The sequence below is a fragment of the Falco punctatus genome (genome assembly GCF_963210335.1).
Source record: "Falco punctatus genome assembly, chromosome: 2".
NCBI classification, from domain to species: Eukaryota; Metazoa; Chordata; class Aves; order Falconiformes; family Falconidae; genus Falco; species Falco punctatus.
This window is the reverse complement of record NC_137581.1, coordinates 2,572,453-2,591,154: the sequence shown is the minus strand read 5'-3', so window position 1 is coordinate 2,591,154 and position 18,702 is coordinate 2,572,453. Positions and strand designations below refer to the sequence as shown.

At 49.5% G+C, this 18,702-nt stretch overlaps 1 protein-coding gene across 1 annotated transcript in view; it reads right to left on the bottom strand.

The window, feature by feature from the left end:
- The window catches only part of CLPB (ClpB family mitochondrial disaggregase), a 92,549-nt gene that overhangs the window by 23,156 nt on the left and 50,691 nt on the right, over nucleotides 1-18,702 (bottom strand). The window contains exons 6-7 of the mRNA XM_080375443.1: nucleotides 10,010-10,107; nucleotides 4,574-4,688 (exon numbers count right to left, since the gene is read on the bottom strand). Coding sequence (XP_080231569.1) covers nucleotides 4,574-4,688; nucleotides 10,010-10,107 — 213 coding nt within the window. The remainder of the gene's footprint in view (nucleotides 1-4,573; nucleotides 4,689-10,009; nucleotides 10,108-18,702) is intronic.

Below are 18,702 nucleotides of genomic sequence, written 5' to 3'. Positions count from 1 at the left end.
GAACCACTCATCCAGCCCCACTGTCGGTAGCTCTGGGATGTGGAAGAAGTTGAACCTCCAGCTGGAGCAAAGCTGCTTCCTTACAGAGTCTGACCTGACCTGCAGGCTACCTGCCTCCATTTCACAAGTACCGCACACGCCGAGACACAGGACTCAGAAAGGATCCTACCTTGGCCAAAATAAAGCCAGTTTCCTTTGGGCCAGGGCAGGATGACATTCCTGCTCAACCCATTTTCCTTCAGCTTTGAAACACCAACTGATTTCAACATTGTGGCTGCTCAGTGTGTTTAAAATTTGTACCTTTATAATAAAAAAGTAGATTTTCTGCACTATATTCAACATCTCTGCACTAAAAAATAAACAACACTTTTTCTTCCTCCCTCCTTACCCACTTTCAGGAAGAGTTGTACCAGATTACCTCAGTCCAAAAGACTTAAAAAATCAGCATGGGAAAGTGGTGGTTTCAAACCCCCCACCTCTCAGCGACCATTGCCTGGCAAACAACATGTGGCTATAAAAGAGGTACTAGATCTCTGGCATAATCTTTAGGATACAAGATCACAAACAACAAAACCCCAACGAACCAAAAACCTTTCAAAAAATGCCTCCTTCGGGAGGTGATATAACCTCAGACAGGAGATGCTTTCTGTTGCTCCCCAAGAAGCATGCACTGCTTCACCCTGGTGCCTCTGCAGCTTCAAGTGAAAAGCCAAATGAGACCTAACCAGATTTGGAATACAATCATTTATGAAAGTGCCCTGGAAACACAATGATAAGCCTTTTAGCTGTTCATTTGCATGAACTGGTTGTAGCATCCAGTGTGCCGTGAGTTTCTGGGATCACAGGAATACCTGTCTGTTTCTTTCTGACACATTATGAGATGGAATATTTAATTTGTATTTTGTTAAAAGGAAACAAACATCTATACCCACAGAGGGGAGAGCACCACTCAGCTGTGGCCGAGCTGCCTCCCACCACTGCCATCCCCAGTCGGAGCACTGGGAGGAATCCTGTGCCCTCAGAGATGCTCTGCTGGGATGGGTTAGTCATCATCCACCTTCTCCCAGTCCTACCATCATCCGTCCTGCTTCGTGTAGCAGAAAAGATAGCAGTAGGGCTCGGAAATGACAGGGAAGGGTTTTTTCCCTCTGCAGTAGAGATATCAAGCTGTTGGTGCTGCGACTGCGGCAAGCTCCCTGCAAGCAGCCTGGCGGTCGCAGCCCCCATGCATCCCCACCACCCTGGAGCTGCACAGCAAACCCCAGAGCGCACATTCCCTTTGTATTCTTGGCTGAGCCCCTCTGGAGACTGTTTGGATCATGCACTGAGTGACGGATTAAATCAGATTATTCAATTAAGGCAGCAGTTATACATTAAACGTATCAGCTAGGCTCGGTAAATCTCGAGACGTGGTGTGTGGCGAGTCTCCTAGCCAACAAACTGCATCGGTGAGCGCAAAACAGGAGGCACGTGGAGTTTACAAAGTGGCAGCAAAACCAACTGGGAATAAGTAACAAAAATAGAATCCTAGAATGATTTCGGTTGGAAAAGACCTTTAAGATCACCAAATCCAAGCATTTACTAGCACTGCCAAGCCCACCACTAAAATAGATAGGAAGTGCTTGAAAGAAAAAGTCACATCTCTAAATTCACCCTTCCTGAAAGAAAACCACAAAAATGGGGCAGAAGGGAAGCAGGGGAGGAGGGGACGGAGACTCTCCTGCTACCTTTTGGTCTGATATCCTGAGGCTGCTGGGGTATCAAGCACTTTCCCTATAATTCAATAAGAGAAACCTCCATAAAGGCAGCCACTTTAATGTGCAGAAACACCACCTGTGTCAGAAACAGGCACTACCCATTAATCAAAGCTTCCCAATTAGCCCGTGCTGCTGCCCCCAGGCACAGCCACTCTCCAAACACAGAGGGTGTCTGTTGTGTTTGCAGGGGGAGAGCTGGCTCTTTCCAGGGCTTCCAGATCACGCAGGACTCCTCTTTGTTAACTACAGCGCTATGGTTTGTGTATTTATGACAGCATGTTGCTCGCAGTTCTGCCCTGACTTCAGCCTGGTCTTACCTCGCTGCCCCATTTTCAGGCATTAACTGGGATGCACGGGTGGTTCAAGGAATTACTAACAGGATCCAGAGGCTTTCAGGCTTTGGACTGGCAAATCGAACCAAGTCTTGCCGAAGCCTTGATGTCCTTACAGTCTTTCAGTGCTCCCGAGTTTTGAGAGGCTGCCCCAAGCTTGTGCCACCAAGGAAAACCACCTTGCACAAACCACCGGGACCCCTCTTCTCCTTTCCCTGTGGATGCTCTGGCTGGGGCTGGGTGCTCCATCACATGCAATGGACAGAGCCTGGCCAGTGCCTCCAGCATGAGACCAGGCGCAGTGCTCCTCGGGAGGGAAAGCGGGTGGCTGGAGCTCGCAGGGCTGCAGCTCCAGGCTCTGCACGGCCAGGCTGACACCCCAGGCTCACACTTTGCAGGGGCAGTATAAGCAAAGCGAGGTTTTCAGCCAGAGATAATAGCATTTACTAGGCTAACCGATACAGTCAGACATTGTCCTCCTCTGCTCCACAGATGCCCAACACCCTTTCGTCTCAAAGTGCCTAATTGATTAACATAACGAAGTTACGCTCGGAGCAACTGTCTGCGCTCATCTGAAATTCGTGGTTTCTGTCTGGGCCTGTGTGCCTAAAAGCTGGTCTGTTTTTTTCCCCCAACTCCATCCTCTGGTCTGACAAAAAACATTGCCTTTTCCTCCAAACCTCTCTGCACGCTTGTACGGTTCCGTCACAGCCACAAGAGGCCAGGCTCCTCATTTATTCCCTGTGTTTTTGGGTCTTTTTTAAAACAGTGAAAAAATTTGAAGTGCAGGAAAAACAGCTGCAGAAAAAGGCACCAGCACCCTAATTTGGCAATGAAGGCCAAGGGCTTTCAGCAGACCCAGACAAGGAAACACTAGTGAATGAAACACTCCAGGCTTGCACAATTTGCAATGGACTCACAGGCACCAGCCACCATGTGTTTCACCACATCTATAGCACAGACAGCGACTGCGGCTTTTCAGGCAGAAAACACCACCAGCAGACTAGTAAAGGCAACGTGCTTTAAAGCACAGTCTCTTAAGGAGGTGCCTCATATGGCATTCCTCTATCCACAGTGGATACAGCAGGAGAAGATGGTGCCCCCATGGATCTGTAAGGGCTCACGGATACAGCCAGGATCGCCACAGGGACACGCTGCTGACAAAAGGGTTTATTTAGTGTTATCTTCAGTATTCACTTGCGGCACCTCCAGAAAGGTGGGGAGGGAAAGAGCTCAGGAGGCAAATAACCCTTCCGTTAGCTGTCATCCACCCCATCCTCCCCAAAGCCTGGCTATCTTATGACTAACCCCCACCAAAACTGAGAGCTCAGGATCGTAATCCCTGACCAAAGTGGGGCCAGGCTCCGAACTTCAACTGAAATCAGTCTGTGAGGCAAGAAGAGCTCTGTGCCATAAACTGCAGCTGCTTTGGCTGAGCAACTGTTTCCTCAGCAGCAAAACACTTTGTTTGACCCAAGAACTAGAGGCCACAAGGCAGAACTATCAGGAGGCAGATTTAAAATGTACAAAAGGGTGTATTCCTTCACTAGCTATGCAACGACCTGCCAAAGGATGCTACAGAGGCCAGACGTTTACAGGCCATCCAAGGGAAACTTGGACAAATCCATGGAAGAAAAATCTCTTGAGAACTGCTACACACAAAGATGTAACTTCCGGCTCAGGGTACTCCTGGCTTGCAAACCAGGAGTTCGGACAACGATGGACACTGAGAGAGCAGAGTGGGGAAACACCACTCTGTATTCCACTTGCCACAGCTCCCTGTGCTCTGGTACCAGTCACAGGACACTGGCCTTTGATCTAACGTAGTACACATGGCCAGGAAAGTGCGGCTGAAGTACATGCTCATATTTCATGTGGAATGAAGCCCCAAATCTGTGAGGGATACAGGAAAATTCCCCAAAGACATTAGACCTGTAATTCCCCCCTCCAAGCAATTTCACAACACAGCCCATGTGTGAGGGGCTTCTGCACATGAATTTGTACGAAACTGCTCGTGAATTATTAATGAGTGATATTCTTAAGCCAAACGATCCTGTAAAAAGATAACTCGATGTTCAAGTGTCATCATGATCAGCCACTGTGTTTAGCTGAGAGCTGCCCGTGTGCTCAAAAGTGGGCGGTGGGCATCTCAGTGACCAGCTTTGAGCTTCAAGCCACGACACGTAGCCTGAGGAGAGATCATCCCAAAGGAAAGTGCTTGTAGGCACCTCACTCTGGTGTCTGGGAGGAAAGCATCTGAGGGTCCTCTCTGCTGCTGTATGTGAAACAGCTCCTCTGGGGATGAAGAGCAAGTGTTCTTTCTCACAGCCAAGAAATGCCAGCTGGACCTCACCCCGAGTCCCCCACTGACTTCAGTGACCTGCTCCAAGGCAGCCTCAGATCAGGGCTTGAGGGAATGGCTTGTTTTCCATGTGGAGCAGAAGGTACGGAAGGGCAGAGCTGGTGGCATGTGAAGGGTCCTACCTGCTCCCACCGTTGCTATCGCGCTCTCCTGACCTATGATGTGCTCTTTTAGCCGCTGCTCCAGCGGAAACCTCCGGCGTTCCTCCACCTCTCTCCTGCGCTGCTCCTCCTGAAACTGTGAGAGGGAAGAAAACGTTGGGACCAGATGCTTTTTGGAACAACAACATGAGCATCGGGTAGGTACACAAGAGTTTTCCCCCTGCCAGCACTGCAAAGCCCTGCACGGGCATCCCTCTGACATGCAGACAGAGCACCGCTCCCTGGCACCAGGCAGGTGCAGCTCTGTCTGGAAGCACCAGCCCAAGCAAGAGGAAATTTCTGGATCTTCCAGAGCTGGAGGCTGAGGTAAGCAGGAAGGGAGAGAAGTGGGCAAGGTGCTGCACTGTGGGCAGCACTCAGGAACTGGCTTTGCATCTGATGGGAAACCCAGACACGGCACCGCTTCTGTAAGGGTGCCACAGAGGGAACACTGACACTGCTCAAATTTCCTCATGAGCTCTTAACCTGTTATGAGCCTGCTTATTTTGTAAAACCAAGCCTTGACTATTCTACTGATACTTGTTTTCCCACCCCCCATGCATCTCCTGTTTAAAGAGTTCCACCCACAGGGATGGAAGAGCATCGCTGTGTGCTGCTGTGTATGCTGGGGAAGCCAGACACCACTGCTTTGCAGATGAACCCACAGCACCATGCAGGACAGCACTGGAAAAAGCTCTTTACTGGGGACATTTGCTTGCCTTCACCTCCAGCTCACAAGGAAGCTGGACTTTTGAGAGCCAGTTACTTCTGCATTGCTTCCACCCGGAATGCTTCCTGGAGCTGAAGGCTGAGATAGTGCACAGGGCAGTTCACAGAGGCATCTGACACAAGCACATCTCCGAGATGCTCGGGGATGGGATACAGGCAGAATCTCAAAGTGGGACTAGGTGTTATAGTGCAGTGAGCTTCGAGAGGAGAGGACAAATCCAGCCCCTGCTCATCTTTAGAGAACACTGCAAAACTTTCTGCTGAGCACCATTCCCCACCACAAGCAGAGGTTGGCCATCTCACCAGTGAAACAACCATCCCAGAAAGCCAGCCCTAGCTAAGGACAGAGCATAAATTGCCCACAGGGTCTGCAGAGTGGTCCCACATAACTGGTCCCAACATTTAACCCACCTTCCTGAAGGGGAAACACCTCTAACAAAACAGAAAGTGGTTGCAGAAGCTGCAGCAGGATCCTGCTGCCAGAGCCCGAGTGGATAAAACCCCCCAGCCAGGCTGCCAGTGTTTCCTGGGCTAGCAGTGACTCTGACAGAAGTTTTAAAAAAAATAAATAGCAAACAATCCAATTTTGGCTGGTGCTATCAGTCTCGCATGTAATGGAGAGATGCCAACAGCCCTGATGCCTCATACGGAGCAATAACTTCCCCGCGGATCCCAGCAGAATTGCACTGTGGGACAGACACCGGCGCGTCTGCGGTGATCCCCCCCCGGGCTCCATGTATGCCATGAGGCTCCAAGCGCTGCTCTTGCCATATATCTGTGTCTTTCTATATAACTCAATAAATCTTTTCTTCCTCTCTCCTTTTCTGACTTTCTCAAGGTGCAGAGAGCATGATCCTCATGGTCAGGATACTGAACGATTCACGTGGGTTTACAGCAAGGTGGGAAGACATGCGTGAAGGGCAGGAGGGGATGCCCCTCTTCTGCAATGCCCTCTCCCTCCCTCCTTGGAAAACCAGCACTGTAGAAATCCCTGGGTAGGAAGACAGTCGCTTTCATGGGTAAAAAACTGTACTGGGTATGGTGCTTTTCCCAGGCTGTCCCACTTCGTTTTCTGCTCCAGATCTGCTCTGGAGAGACCTCCCTCCCAGAAGCCATCTCCTCAGCAGAGCAGCCGTGCCACCAGGCATCTTGCAGTCAGGTCACGCTGCTGGCCCCGCGCATCCCCAGCCACCACCACCTTGAGCAGGGGACACCAGAATGAGAAAAAATCCACTGAGAAAACCCCATTTTACATCAGACTGGGATACAACCTGTGACAAAAAGCCCCACTAATCTTCAGCTTTACACAAGATGCAACCTTCCACTCCTTTCTCTTCCATTCCCCCGCCTCCATCCTCCTTCACAGGTACACATCCAGATTCTCCCACCTCCTCGCTGCTATCCTGACACCAGGGGCAGCTGGAGCAGCACATCTGGCCCAGGTTCTTGCCCCTGCCAGACATTTCTGCCAGAAGAGGCAGCTACAAAGAGTGCATCTGACTTCAGCCCTCAACGTTGGTGGCGAGGAAACCAGCAGCAGGAGACAAGAATGCTCTTTCCTGTTCTGTGGTGTGAAACGGCCAGTGGGGACCGTGTCCTCACCCTCTGACAACTGATCTTCAGTTCTCCCGATGAAACTTGTACGGCACATCACTGGCACCTAAGCAGATTAGCGGACCACAGTGGTGTTATGTGCTTAGAAAGAAATGCAAGGAGATCCGGTACTCTGCTCTGGCATCAAAGGCAACTGAACTCCTGTGCTCATCTGGGTTAAGAGGTTAACCCGATGCGATGCCAAAAGCGTGAGAGATGTTCTTTTTGAATAAGAGATTCTCTCTACCTGTGCTTTGGCAGACCTCACCTGGAGATAATAACAGCTGGCTGCCTATCTCGAAGATGGTCACAGCAATCGTGTTCGTCAGCTCTCGTTATTCGTTACCCAGCGCGGCATCCCTCCCAAGCATGACTGCATTGACAGGAGAATATTCAGAGGAAAGAGGTTCACAAGCACAGCACCCGCAGCACCAAACCTCTGCGTACAACCTGCAGACGTGGAGGGGACAGCGTCTTCCGCCTCACAGGAAAAGGAATTTAAAAGAATAAAGGAAAGCAGGATGATAAACTTCTGGTCAGCTGCAGATGAACTAAGCTATGAGAGCCTCTGGAGATCTGGAGAGTGGTTCTCCCATGGGAAGGGCAAACGCCATCTGAAGTAATTTTTGGGAGTTTACAGAAAGCATGAAACCAGCTTCCACTGCAAGGCTGCGCTGCCCCGAACTCTGCGTATAGGGCTGCCTGCGCTTAACACACAGAATTGCTGCAAACAACCAAAAGAGACATTTTTCTCAGAAAATATGCTTACACCAACAACTTGAGGACATTCTGGATGGAAAAAATAGGCTGTGCTTGAGCCACGGCTGGATGTTTGTTTTCTTTAAAAGGTCCAGCAAAGGCGATTCAGTAGGGTGAAGTGGGCACGAGCTTCAGGTCAGGGGCTCCTCACACCACTGCTTGCCAGAAGGGAGTCAGGGGAAAGGGCAACTGTGTGCTTGTCCTGGCTGAAATGCTCCTTAAAAATCCTTTGGCAGCCACTGACGGAGACTGGAGAGGCCACTACACGGATCTGACCGGGCCCAGTACATCGGGGGAAAGAGGAGTTGAATGGCAAAGAAAGACTTGTAAGAGCTGAGATCAATCCTGGAGCTGCTTCCCTTCCAGTTCGATACAGAAGATGCTAGTTTCAAGGGCTACTCCCTTCCTTTTAGCCCTCAATCCATGACAGCTTATTTAAATTTCACCAGACCGTTTAGCAATGTGAACAAGCTCAAGAGTCCTAAACACCAGGCAAGTGTGGTCTAGCACAGGGAAAGCACGCACAGATTTTTTTTTTTTTCAAAAAAAGAATAAAGAAAATCAAAATAAATTAAAAATACATATGAAAACTCCCTGTTATTCTGTCACAAGGATATGTAAATAAAATCTATGGGATGTGCCCATCCAGTAATAGTTCTGCCAATTCATTCTCTAGCAGTGATTAAAATGAGCAATAAATTCTCAAAGACTCTCGGTGGAATGCAGATACTGGGGTGGATGCAACCCCGGGAGCACCATATCCCCCCCAGCTGAATATTCATCACAAGCTGGCTTGACTGCCTTATGTTTTATATACAAGTACAATCATTTTCATCAGGAACATCTCTATAGATATATTTCCTTTCTCTCCTCCATCTATTAGTTAACCATAAAAACCAACGCAGCTTTTCAAACTGTTAGGGGCAGGTTTTCTTGCCAATGCTGGGCTCCAGAGACCATTTACCCGGCAGATAATTCCCCCCCACACTCCTTCTCGTAAAGATTTCAACTATTTTATTCTACACTTTCCTTCCTCAAAACTTGCTTGGAGAGCTGTCCAAGCTGTCCAGTGCTTCTGGCTAATGCAAGAAGCCGTCACTCTGCAGAGGAGTGCCACGGTCAGGGTCCACTTTGCTGTGATGGAGGAGGAACAGCCCAAGAGGAAAGACCACTGTCTCCCTGATTAGGACAGGGGTTTAACATTTGGGAACAGGGTTTGAACTCCTCCTTGAGCAATGATTTTCCTCGGTGAGCACAGACAGTACAGCAGTTTTGACTGCCTGGCAGGCTGAATTCATGGTAGTATCTACTAAGTGCAGTCATTGACGCAGTTTTAATTACTTTCACCTACTTGTGGGCAAGTTCTTAATGTCAGGTTGCCACCATGCAAGTTCAAATTCCAGATTCCCAGTTCCAAACCTGTAGACGAAACTCTGAAGTGCACAATGTCAGAAGGCAAGTCTGCAACCATGAGCAAACCTGGCCTCCTTGTGCCTTGGTTTCCGCATTGGCATTCTGGTGGCACTGGTGCTACCCCTCACCGGGCAGCAGGGGACTTTCCTGCCCTGGCTGACCTGAGATTCTTGGAGAGATGATGCTCAAGAGGCATCACTCATCACCGCTGTGACAACCTCTCCTACTGATTGATAATTAGTTGCTCCTACTTGAATAAGGCCTCATACCCAGGAATTTTAAATCCTTGACATCAGGCTGCAGATCCCTTGTTGTCTAATAACCTGCTGCTCTGTAAATCTGCTTTCTCCTGTGGGTTTTAGTGGAGGCACTATGGCAGATGCAGTTCTTTTCCCTCTTTAAAATACCTTATAGCAGCGACACACGAATGGGACAGGGTGTGCTCCAAGCCCACTCAAGGGAGACCAAAAGGATGAGATGGGTGTTTCACAACCGAAGAGCAGAAACGGGCATCTTCTGCCTTAGACTGGTGCTCGTGAGTGCATGGATCCCAGGCCCACAACTGGACTCTCAGGACTTCTCAGACCTGGTTCTTTTACCAGGAATTCCAGAAAATACCGTAAAAACAACTCCCTGATGTGGGGTTACAGAACAGTATTACTGGTCCTGTGCAGGTCACTGTTGAGGAAGAAATGTTAAGATGGGAGAGGAGGGCACTCAGCCATGGACACGGCTAAAATACTTCAGAAGCAGGGGTTTTATTCCTTATGCGTCATGTCTTTGATTTGTACAGACCTCTTTTGAAAAAGTGTGGAGATGGAGGTGTGCTAAGGTGCTCCTCCATCGCTTGCACCAGGTCTTCTTCAATAAAACTGTTCTTGTAGGGGGAAAGGAAACAGAAAGCTACCTGAATCTCAGGCTCACCTTCGTCTCTGATGCTTTTAGCAGGTTCATGACCTCCCCTTCACGGGCATAATCCAGGGGTGTATGTCCCATCTCGTTCTTCTGCAGGGGGTTGGCACCTGATGGCAGGAAGAAATTAATAAGATCAGGCAATCAGAGTTCAGTCTTGGGGCAGAACGAGCAGGAAGCACATCTTGTGCCTCCTGTCCTAGCCGTGTCCCCTCCTAACCTTTGCTCCAAGGGGTATCTGGATCAGAAAGGGACAATGTACAACCAGCAGTTACATGCACGGGTGTCCAGGGAACAAGAAAAGGAATTGTCGCTGCTAACAATTGGCTTGGCAGGGAAGAGCTGCTGCGGGGGATGAGAGCACATGGTCACCAGAAGGAAATACAGCTTCACAAAAGCACTCGTGCCTGATCCTGTGGGAGCCACAGGGGACCATTACGGCTTCAATTGGACACACTACCCTTCCTCTGTTACTCCAAGCTGGAGCTGGAGATGGCTGTGGCCTACCGAACAGCTGCCCCCCTCAGCCACAGGAGCGGCTTCTGGGGGAAAATCACACTCTTCTTTAGAATTTAATTTAATAAAAATAGTCAACAAACCCCAAAGACTGAACTGGAGTGAATCAGATGGGCACCCTCACACAAACAAACTCACAGGGAGAGAGCTCCTCATCCTCCTTCCCCATCCCAGACATGCTGGATTGCGGAAGAACATGCATAGTCAAAGTGGTCCCAGTTGCAGTGATAAGAAGTATACAGAGGGAATCCTGAACCAGGCAGTCTGACATCAGGAGAGAGGGGTACTGGGGAATAGCCAGTGATGCAAGCAAGGTCTCAGGACTAATCTCTGACTCTCGGCAGCTACGGAGAGATCTCTAAGGCAGAGAGACCCAGCATTAATGTTGGTGCACTCAGTGACTCCACAGCATCTTGCTGTTACCAGCCAGACACCAAGGGTTACGAGGATGAACTTTCAAATCAGCCTCAAACCCCTCAAGCTGGTGCTTGAGCTGACCATCCCACCGGTTTCGAGGCTCCAGCAGTTATCGAGCCTTGAGAAGCAGCCTGGCGAGGGGAAAGCCCGTCACTCTGCTCATTCGCCTGTAAATGGTGGTGACAAGCTGCTGGGAAGGGCAGGTGACAGTGCCTGTGCATGACTGTGAAACACGGGAGCCTGGGCACTGCTAGAGCATCCCCGCTCTGCAAGGAGCTCGGCAAACATCTTCCATCCCTCTGGGAACAGGGGAGGCAAGCAGGTATGCTGGCACGCGCCAACCAGGCTGCAGCTTCTGCTTCTGCAACGCAGGAGAGCACAGAGCACCAGGAGTGCTCAATAAAAGCGAGCAGCAATCATAATATATGAAAGAAGTGAGAGGGCTCTCTGCAAGCAGGAGCCGGGGAGATTAGCCATTTCTAAGCATTGGCATCGGGGATCTATATTTGCTTACAGAATGAAAAATGTGCTCCATAAACATTCGACACAGAGTAATTTCTATTGCAAACCTTGTCATTGCAAATAAAGAATATGATCGAGACAGGTGAGATTATATACTGTCCAGGTTGGCCACTCAATATCTTTTAAAGAGACAGTGCTCCCACGCCCCCCCCCCCCCCCCCCCCCCGGCCCCTGCTGCTGAAACCCACCCCAGGTCTGCGCAGTGAGGAGGGAGGAAGTTTTCTGGCTTCTCCAAACGATGGCATCCTCGAGGCGAGGCCTGCTCTCATTTCAGATGAAGGTTGAGGGTTTGTTTGGCTTTGCCCTTCCCCTGGATCTATCAATAATGGCTATCCAATATTGGCCTAATCCCCCTGTTAATGGCTTTGACGACTTGACTAATTGCTGCAATAATTGATAGAACCCGACTCCTACAACTGGTCGATTCCAACCTCGAGTACCGGCAGCAATAAAATATTACACCGCAATAAATAACGGTGTCACTTTGCTCGCTAATAGAAGGTAAAAGTGGCGACCGGTTTGTCAGCGCCCTGGCCTGACCCCTTTCCCCATCCCCACCTCCTCCCCTGCCCTCTCCCACCGCGGCAGCTGGCTGGAGCGGCGGCAGAGGGGACGCCAACCTTTGGAGACTTAATAGAAGGCAATTTGTCACCTCCCACTAGCTGTCTGTAGCTGGAGATCGACACCTGGGCAACACCTCAGGCTGTGCAAGTCCGTCGCCTCCTCCCACACCTCCCTGCTCATATTAGGAGGCCCCGGCTTATAATATTTGATAAATAGCACGCTGGTTGACTCCCAGCATTCGTGCAGTGTCGCGCTGCTGGAGCAGCTGCATAAGGTCACTCATTGGGGAAATATGTTTCTGTCAGCGGTATCGAAAAAAGTTTAGTAGAGTGACAGGCCTCAATTTTTCAAATTTTATTAACTCCATCCTCTTAACAATTTCTCTTGAATTCCTTCAGATTCTGGATAACTGTCAATAGCGCTCACGACGTGGTGGGTGCTGGTACCTGGGTCCTCCGCTGCTGTCAGAGAGGACATGGGGATGGCAGGAGGAGGGGGCAATGGCAGACCAGAGGAGGCAATGACAGGGGCTCGCACAGGACTTGGAGGAGCATCCCAGAAATGCTGAGCAGCCCTGGGACCCTGCCACAGCTCGGTGCTTGTTCTCCATCCTCCGCTGCAGTCTGTCCTGCAGAGGAGTGGAAATCTGGCTCGGGGCATGTAGCCACGTATGTGCCTGCTGAAGCAAGAACAAGCCTCACACCTCAGACAGACAGAACAGGGCTCACAGTGGCATCGTTGACCCATATGGACACCCCAAGAGCTATGTTTCTCCAAAGACTGGATACAAAAAGGCTTGGGAAAGCCCTGGGCACTGAGACAAGGAAAGGAGTAAGTGTGAGGGCCTCATTTCATAGCACAACCAGATGCTGTGAAAGCTCCTGCTGCTCTTGGGTATCCTCAGAGGTAACCTCCAGCTGAGTGTTTGGATCCCGAGCCTTTCTTCTGCAGCCCACTCACCAGGGGCTGCTCTGGGGACAGGGGACACAGCTGCTATGCACTAGCATGAGAGTCCATGTCCTGGTGCCACTCCAAAGGTCCTATCTGCAAAAGAGCCAGGCAGAACTGGTGGCAGTATGGTAGACAAGATGCTAAAATGCTCAACATTTGGTTGTCTTCCATCATTTCTGTCCCAAAGAAATGATATTGGTGGCAACCAAGCGCTGGGGAGAGCCTCCGGTGCAGAAGACAGCACAGCTTCAGTCAGGAAAGTCATGGGAAGCTGCTCTCCTCAGCATAAAGCCATCTCCAGTCTCCCACAAGCAGAGCTGCTACCTTCAGATATAAGGTTGTGGACCAGGCACTGATTTTGCAAACATCTCTTTACAGCAGCTGTCTAGTCATCACGCAGTCATTTCAGCAAGGGTTCCTCGAGGTCCCTCCAGTCATTCAGGTCCCCATCAGACCCTTCCCAGCAAGAAGTATGCCTAGCCCACCCTTGCCTGCAGTGCTGGCAGGGCTGCAGAGCCTACGCTGACACGTCAGCACGGACTGAGCCCTCCACAGGACCAAAGCTGCTCCCTGGCCACAACACAAATCCAGGCTCAGCCCCAGCTTCGAGCCTCTGCCCCCAGAAGGGTCCAAGCGCACTCAGGCACGGGCAGGGATGGGTGCTGGCAGCAGGGCCCAGCCTGTCCTCGGCACAGCAAGGGGGACGGACAGCGCTCCGATCGCGGACATCCTGGGCACCTATCCCTGCTCTCCACAGCATCACGCAGGGTTCGTCACCCTGCCCTGCACCAAGGAGCACCCCAAGCGCTTTCAGCAGGCTAAGTGAGCACCCCTCCTGCCAAAGCCACTGCCTTGGATCCATCACAGTCCCGCTTGCCCATTCTGTGCTCTAGCATGCTGTGGGGATTTGGGGACGACCCCTCTTTCTGCAGCAGATCACAGGACTCAATCCACAGTTTCCCATGGGGGAAAAAAAACCCAAACGTAATTTTTCTAAAGAAGGAAACTAAATCCCAGAAAGAAGAGCCTGGAAATCCCCAAGCCCACGGTGGGTATGCTGCTGAGGATGCTGGAGATGGGCACACAGAGCGGCGACCACCCTGAACCAGGGAGGCTCTGAGCAGCAGACCAGCACTGGGACGAAAGACGCAGCTCCAGCATGCTAAATGCAATTTGCCACCACAGTTACACCTCTCCATGGCCCTGTTCAAACACCACCATAGTCTGGGATTCACCAAGAGGAAGCAGCTCAAACTACCTGCTGGGGATTACATGGTGTCATCAGCCATCAGCTTTGACAAGGAATGACATTATTATTGCTCCACATGGCTAGTTAAAGTAATATAAAAAGACTTTTGTCCTCCTGAGTCTTCTGTGATTGAATTAGCATGATCACCCCTTTTTTCCAGTAACGTAAACCTGTTTTTAAATCAATAAGACACATATTTCACAAGCAGCTTTTAACACACAACTTTCATATGGAAGTAGCCACCCCAGCCTGTGATCTTACCACCTTCTTCCTGCCTTAATTTATTTATTTCAATAAATAGAAGTGACACATTAAAGGGTACTGCTCCACTTGCTGGCCAATGACCTTTAGCTCTTGCCAAAGACCTGCCCCTGCTACTATATCCGACGTACCTTCCCAAGTGATTGAATTTCCATGAGAACATAAGCTCCCCAGGGAATATCCTCACATCTCATCAAGGGAAGACCAAGAGCAACATTTTCAAAGGTACCGGGTGGAAGTAAAAGCCGCCGGCACACTTGAGGACAACACCCCTGATGATTTAGCATCCAGCCCTACTGCTCTTTTACTTGGTGGCATTTGCTAACCACCCTGGTTATGAGAGTATAGGAGATCAAACCATCTCGGTGTACTGATACACTGAGGCTAATTCCACCTTTGGTGCCTCCAGTGAAAGCGTTATTCTCCGTGGGAGTAAACGCTCAGCATACTTCAGGGCAACATATGGCTCGAAGATCTACTAATTCCTAAAGGGGGCTTATAAGAAAGATGGGGACAGACTTTCTAATATGGCCTGTAGTGATGGGACAGGGGGGAATGGCTTGAAGCTGAGAGAGGGGAGATTTAGGTTGGACGTGAGGAAGAAACCCTTCCCCGTGAGGGCGGCGAGGCGCTGGCCCAGGCTGCCCAGAGCAGCTGTGGGTGCCCCATCCCTGGCAGGGCTCAAGGCCAGGCTGGACGGGGCTGGGAGCAGCCTGGGCTGGGGGGAGGGGGCCCTGCCCCTGGCAGGGGGTGGGACTGGCTGGTCTTGAAGGTCCCTTCCAGCCCAAACCATTCTGTGATTCTACAGTTCTTCTGGGCCACACCTGGCTGTGCCATCTTGGCCCGTGATGTGGGCTTGAAGCTGAGGCTGTGGGTCAGCCCCCACCACAGCCAGCAGCTGCAGGCTCCCAGCCTCTGACTTCCCCCATACCCTCACACAAGTCCACACCCTCACAAGTGTAGTCCCTCTTTGAGGGAGCTACAAATGTAGCCGAGAAGGTAACTGCAGAGATGCCACACTGAACAACGAGAATCACTCGTTAGTGATTTCTAATATCCTCATTAAAAATGGTAGTACTGTACAAAGCAATGGTACCATAAACACTAACCACAAGGTGCAAAAAAGATTTAGAAAATGATTCTCAAGTGTACTGTTGTGCCTGAATCTGGTGAGATCACACTGTTTTTCAACACTTACTTCTACACAGTTCCTTGAATCCTTTCCTTCTGCCACCAAATGAAGCATCACTTTAATGAGAACCCGAACGAAAGAACTTCCTTTTAGCCTGATACCACTCTGCTCTCCTCTCCTAACCTGCAGAACGTTGCATCTGATGGCATTAAAAATACATTTTGTCCCATCTCACCAGGCTGGCAAATCAACCATCTCTTGAGGATTTGTTCTCAGTGTATTCACCTACTCATTACTATGACTGTGCATGGTTTTTAATAAATTTTAACACACAGATGACTGAGCAGAGATATGGTGCCACAATTACTCAGTTGAAAAAGTGATGTAGGAAGGAAGGGTTCAGACTTAATTAAAACCTAGATGTTCTGGAGTAGAAAGAATCTACATGGAAAGGAGAGATCCTCTAAACCAGAAACATCCAGAGCTCCTGAGATGAAGATCAGATGCTGATCAAGGGCAGGTAAGAAGCAGCAAGGAGAGATCCTCGTGGAGGTGCAGCTTAACCAGTGCTTGCAAACCTTGTGAACCAGCCTGGGAACAAATCTGTGCATCCTCCTGACAGATGGTAGTGGCAAAGTCTAGAACTAGGATGTGCAAGCTGGAGCGGAGGCACGAGAGGAGACTGATATCAGCAGGTAGGAAAGTATCAGCGGGATGCCTAAACGCCAGCATATAAACTCTATTGCAGTGAAGGAGCAAGTCCCACTAGTGGAGCAGTAACGTTGTGTATTAAAGACAGGAACCGAAAAGAAGGTAAGGAAGTTGATTGTACAATCCAGTAACACAGAATTTGTAAAGAATGGAATGTCCTGAGTAGGGAAAATGCAGCACTTGGATCACACCTCTGAGAGATGAAGGACATCATAACACACTAAAAAAAAACACAGGGACTGCAAGGGTAAAAAGCACGCTACTAACAAATTGATAAATTGCTAAGAACCAGAGACTAAGGGCTGCTTCCTGAAGCAAGTAGTCAGGAAGCTCACAAGACAAGGAGCGAGCCTTCAGTCCTGGACAGAGGAAAATACTTTCTCCAAAATCTCAGCTCCTAAGCACCACACTCCTGCTTAACTTAATTACAAGCAAAATCCAACAGAGAATCGAGCTTGGTTCCAAAAGAGAACGGCACAAACCTTGCTAGAGATAAAACAGCAGCCCAGCAGCAGCTAATTTTCAGAAACATGGATGTTAAAAACTAAAGAAGCTCATGCTACTTATTAAAAAGTCTTTATAATGAGGAAAGTTAGGATCTTAAGAATAAACCACCCCCCATCCTTCAAAGCTGGGAAGCTGCATCCAGATGAGGAAAACAGAGCAGAGCATTTGCTCTGTCAAGTTAAATGTAAAAAGCACAGCTCAAAAACAATTTAAAATAAGCCCTTGCTTCAGGAATGAGAACTAGAACCTCTTTTTGGCCATATCAGAAGCTGGAAGTCAGCCTGAGGAGGCGTGTTTCCATCGGTGATCAAGACGAAGCAGGAGGGCTCAAGCTGATGCGAGGAATGGCTAACTGTGCTCTGCACCCGCCCTTACACAGCAAACCTCCCGCACCAACGTGGGACACGCCGCAGGAACTGCCTCCAGTTGAAGCATCAACAGAAACAGTTTTAAAACATTACTGTTAAGAAATTGCCAGGCACAGAGACTCTTCACTGAGGAGTTCAGAAGGAGCTCAAATACCAAATTATCCACCAGCGCTAACGAATCACAGCTTGTCACATCCACTACGGGACAACAGCGGAAGGCAGCCAATGTGACACCAATCTGTGAAAAACACTTACACATGGAAACACAGCAGCAGACGCGTGGGGAAAACACATAAGAGGAAAAGTCAGCACAATTTTTTTGGTAGAAAGCCTTGCCTTCCTGAGCTGGGGGGCCGTGCCTGCCATCACTGGTCAGGTGGCAACTGGATCTGCTCTGTGCAGATGCACCTTTGATGTCCAAGAACCTTGGAGTTCCTCACCTAAGAAGCAAGCTGTTACAAGAAAAAGGCTCCACATGGATAAATAATGAGTTAAGCACTGAAAACAAAGGATTTAAAGGAGAGCAAAACTTAAAAGGTCAGTGTCCACAGGGGAAGAAAGTTGTCCAAGGGATTTCTGCTGACGCCTGTGTGGTCAGACCATCTGTGAGTGACTGGAGTGAGAGCCAATACTGACATGAAAAAGATGACTACCAATACTGATTTATTCAAAGCCATTTAAGAGTGATGAGCTGGCAAGCAAAACCCAACTCGGATAATAAACGTAAACCCATGCACACATGGAAAAATCAGTCTGAATTACATACAAGCAGTGACAGGCACTGAGCCACCCTTCACTGGGGAAGTGAGCACAAGGTGTCCGAGCTGCCACGAACAGTTCTATGAACACATTAACTTCATACTGAATCAAAGCAGGAATTAGTTCAGAAAGAAGAAAGCACCAGACATTTGTCCAAGTTTTCCTCCTATGCCCTGTTCCTGGCTGCTCTCAGAAGAGGTGCAGGGATGTGGTCGGATGCGCTGTGCTCCCAGCCGTGCCAAGTCCCGCATCACCACATCGTTAGGCACCAGCAGTAAGTGATGTGCCTGGAGGAGCTTGCTCTGCAGATGAGCACGATAAAGGATGGAAGAAAGAGAGGAACATCTAGAACAGCGAGCCACTGGCAGGGCCGAGAAGCATGCCAGATCTCCTGAAACTCAGCCCAGCACTTATTTATTCAGACATGTCATGTCCCGATGGTGATTTGTTGTTCTCAGCGCCACAAAATGCAGCATTACACACCACAAGGAAGGAACTGCAGAACACTTTTAAACTCAGAACAAGCCCTTCAGTTACTCATCTCTCTTATGCCGTTCAGCGCTGGGCCACAGGCTGTTGCTCTTCTTTATGGGTAGACTCTTGCCCATAGATTTTTCACCTCAGTATAAAATTACAAAAGACAACAAAATGACCAAATTTGCTTTCAGTGACCCCAGTGGAACTCTGGAAAATAAAGAGCTGTGCAGAGGTATGCCCAGTGCGCAGGTAGAATCCCTACTAGAACCTC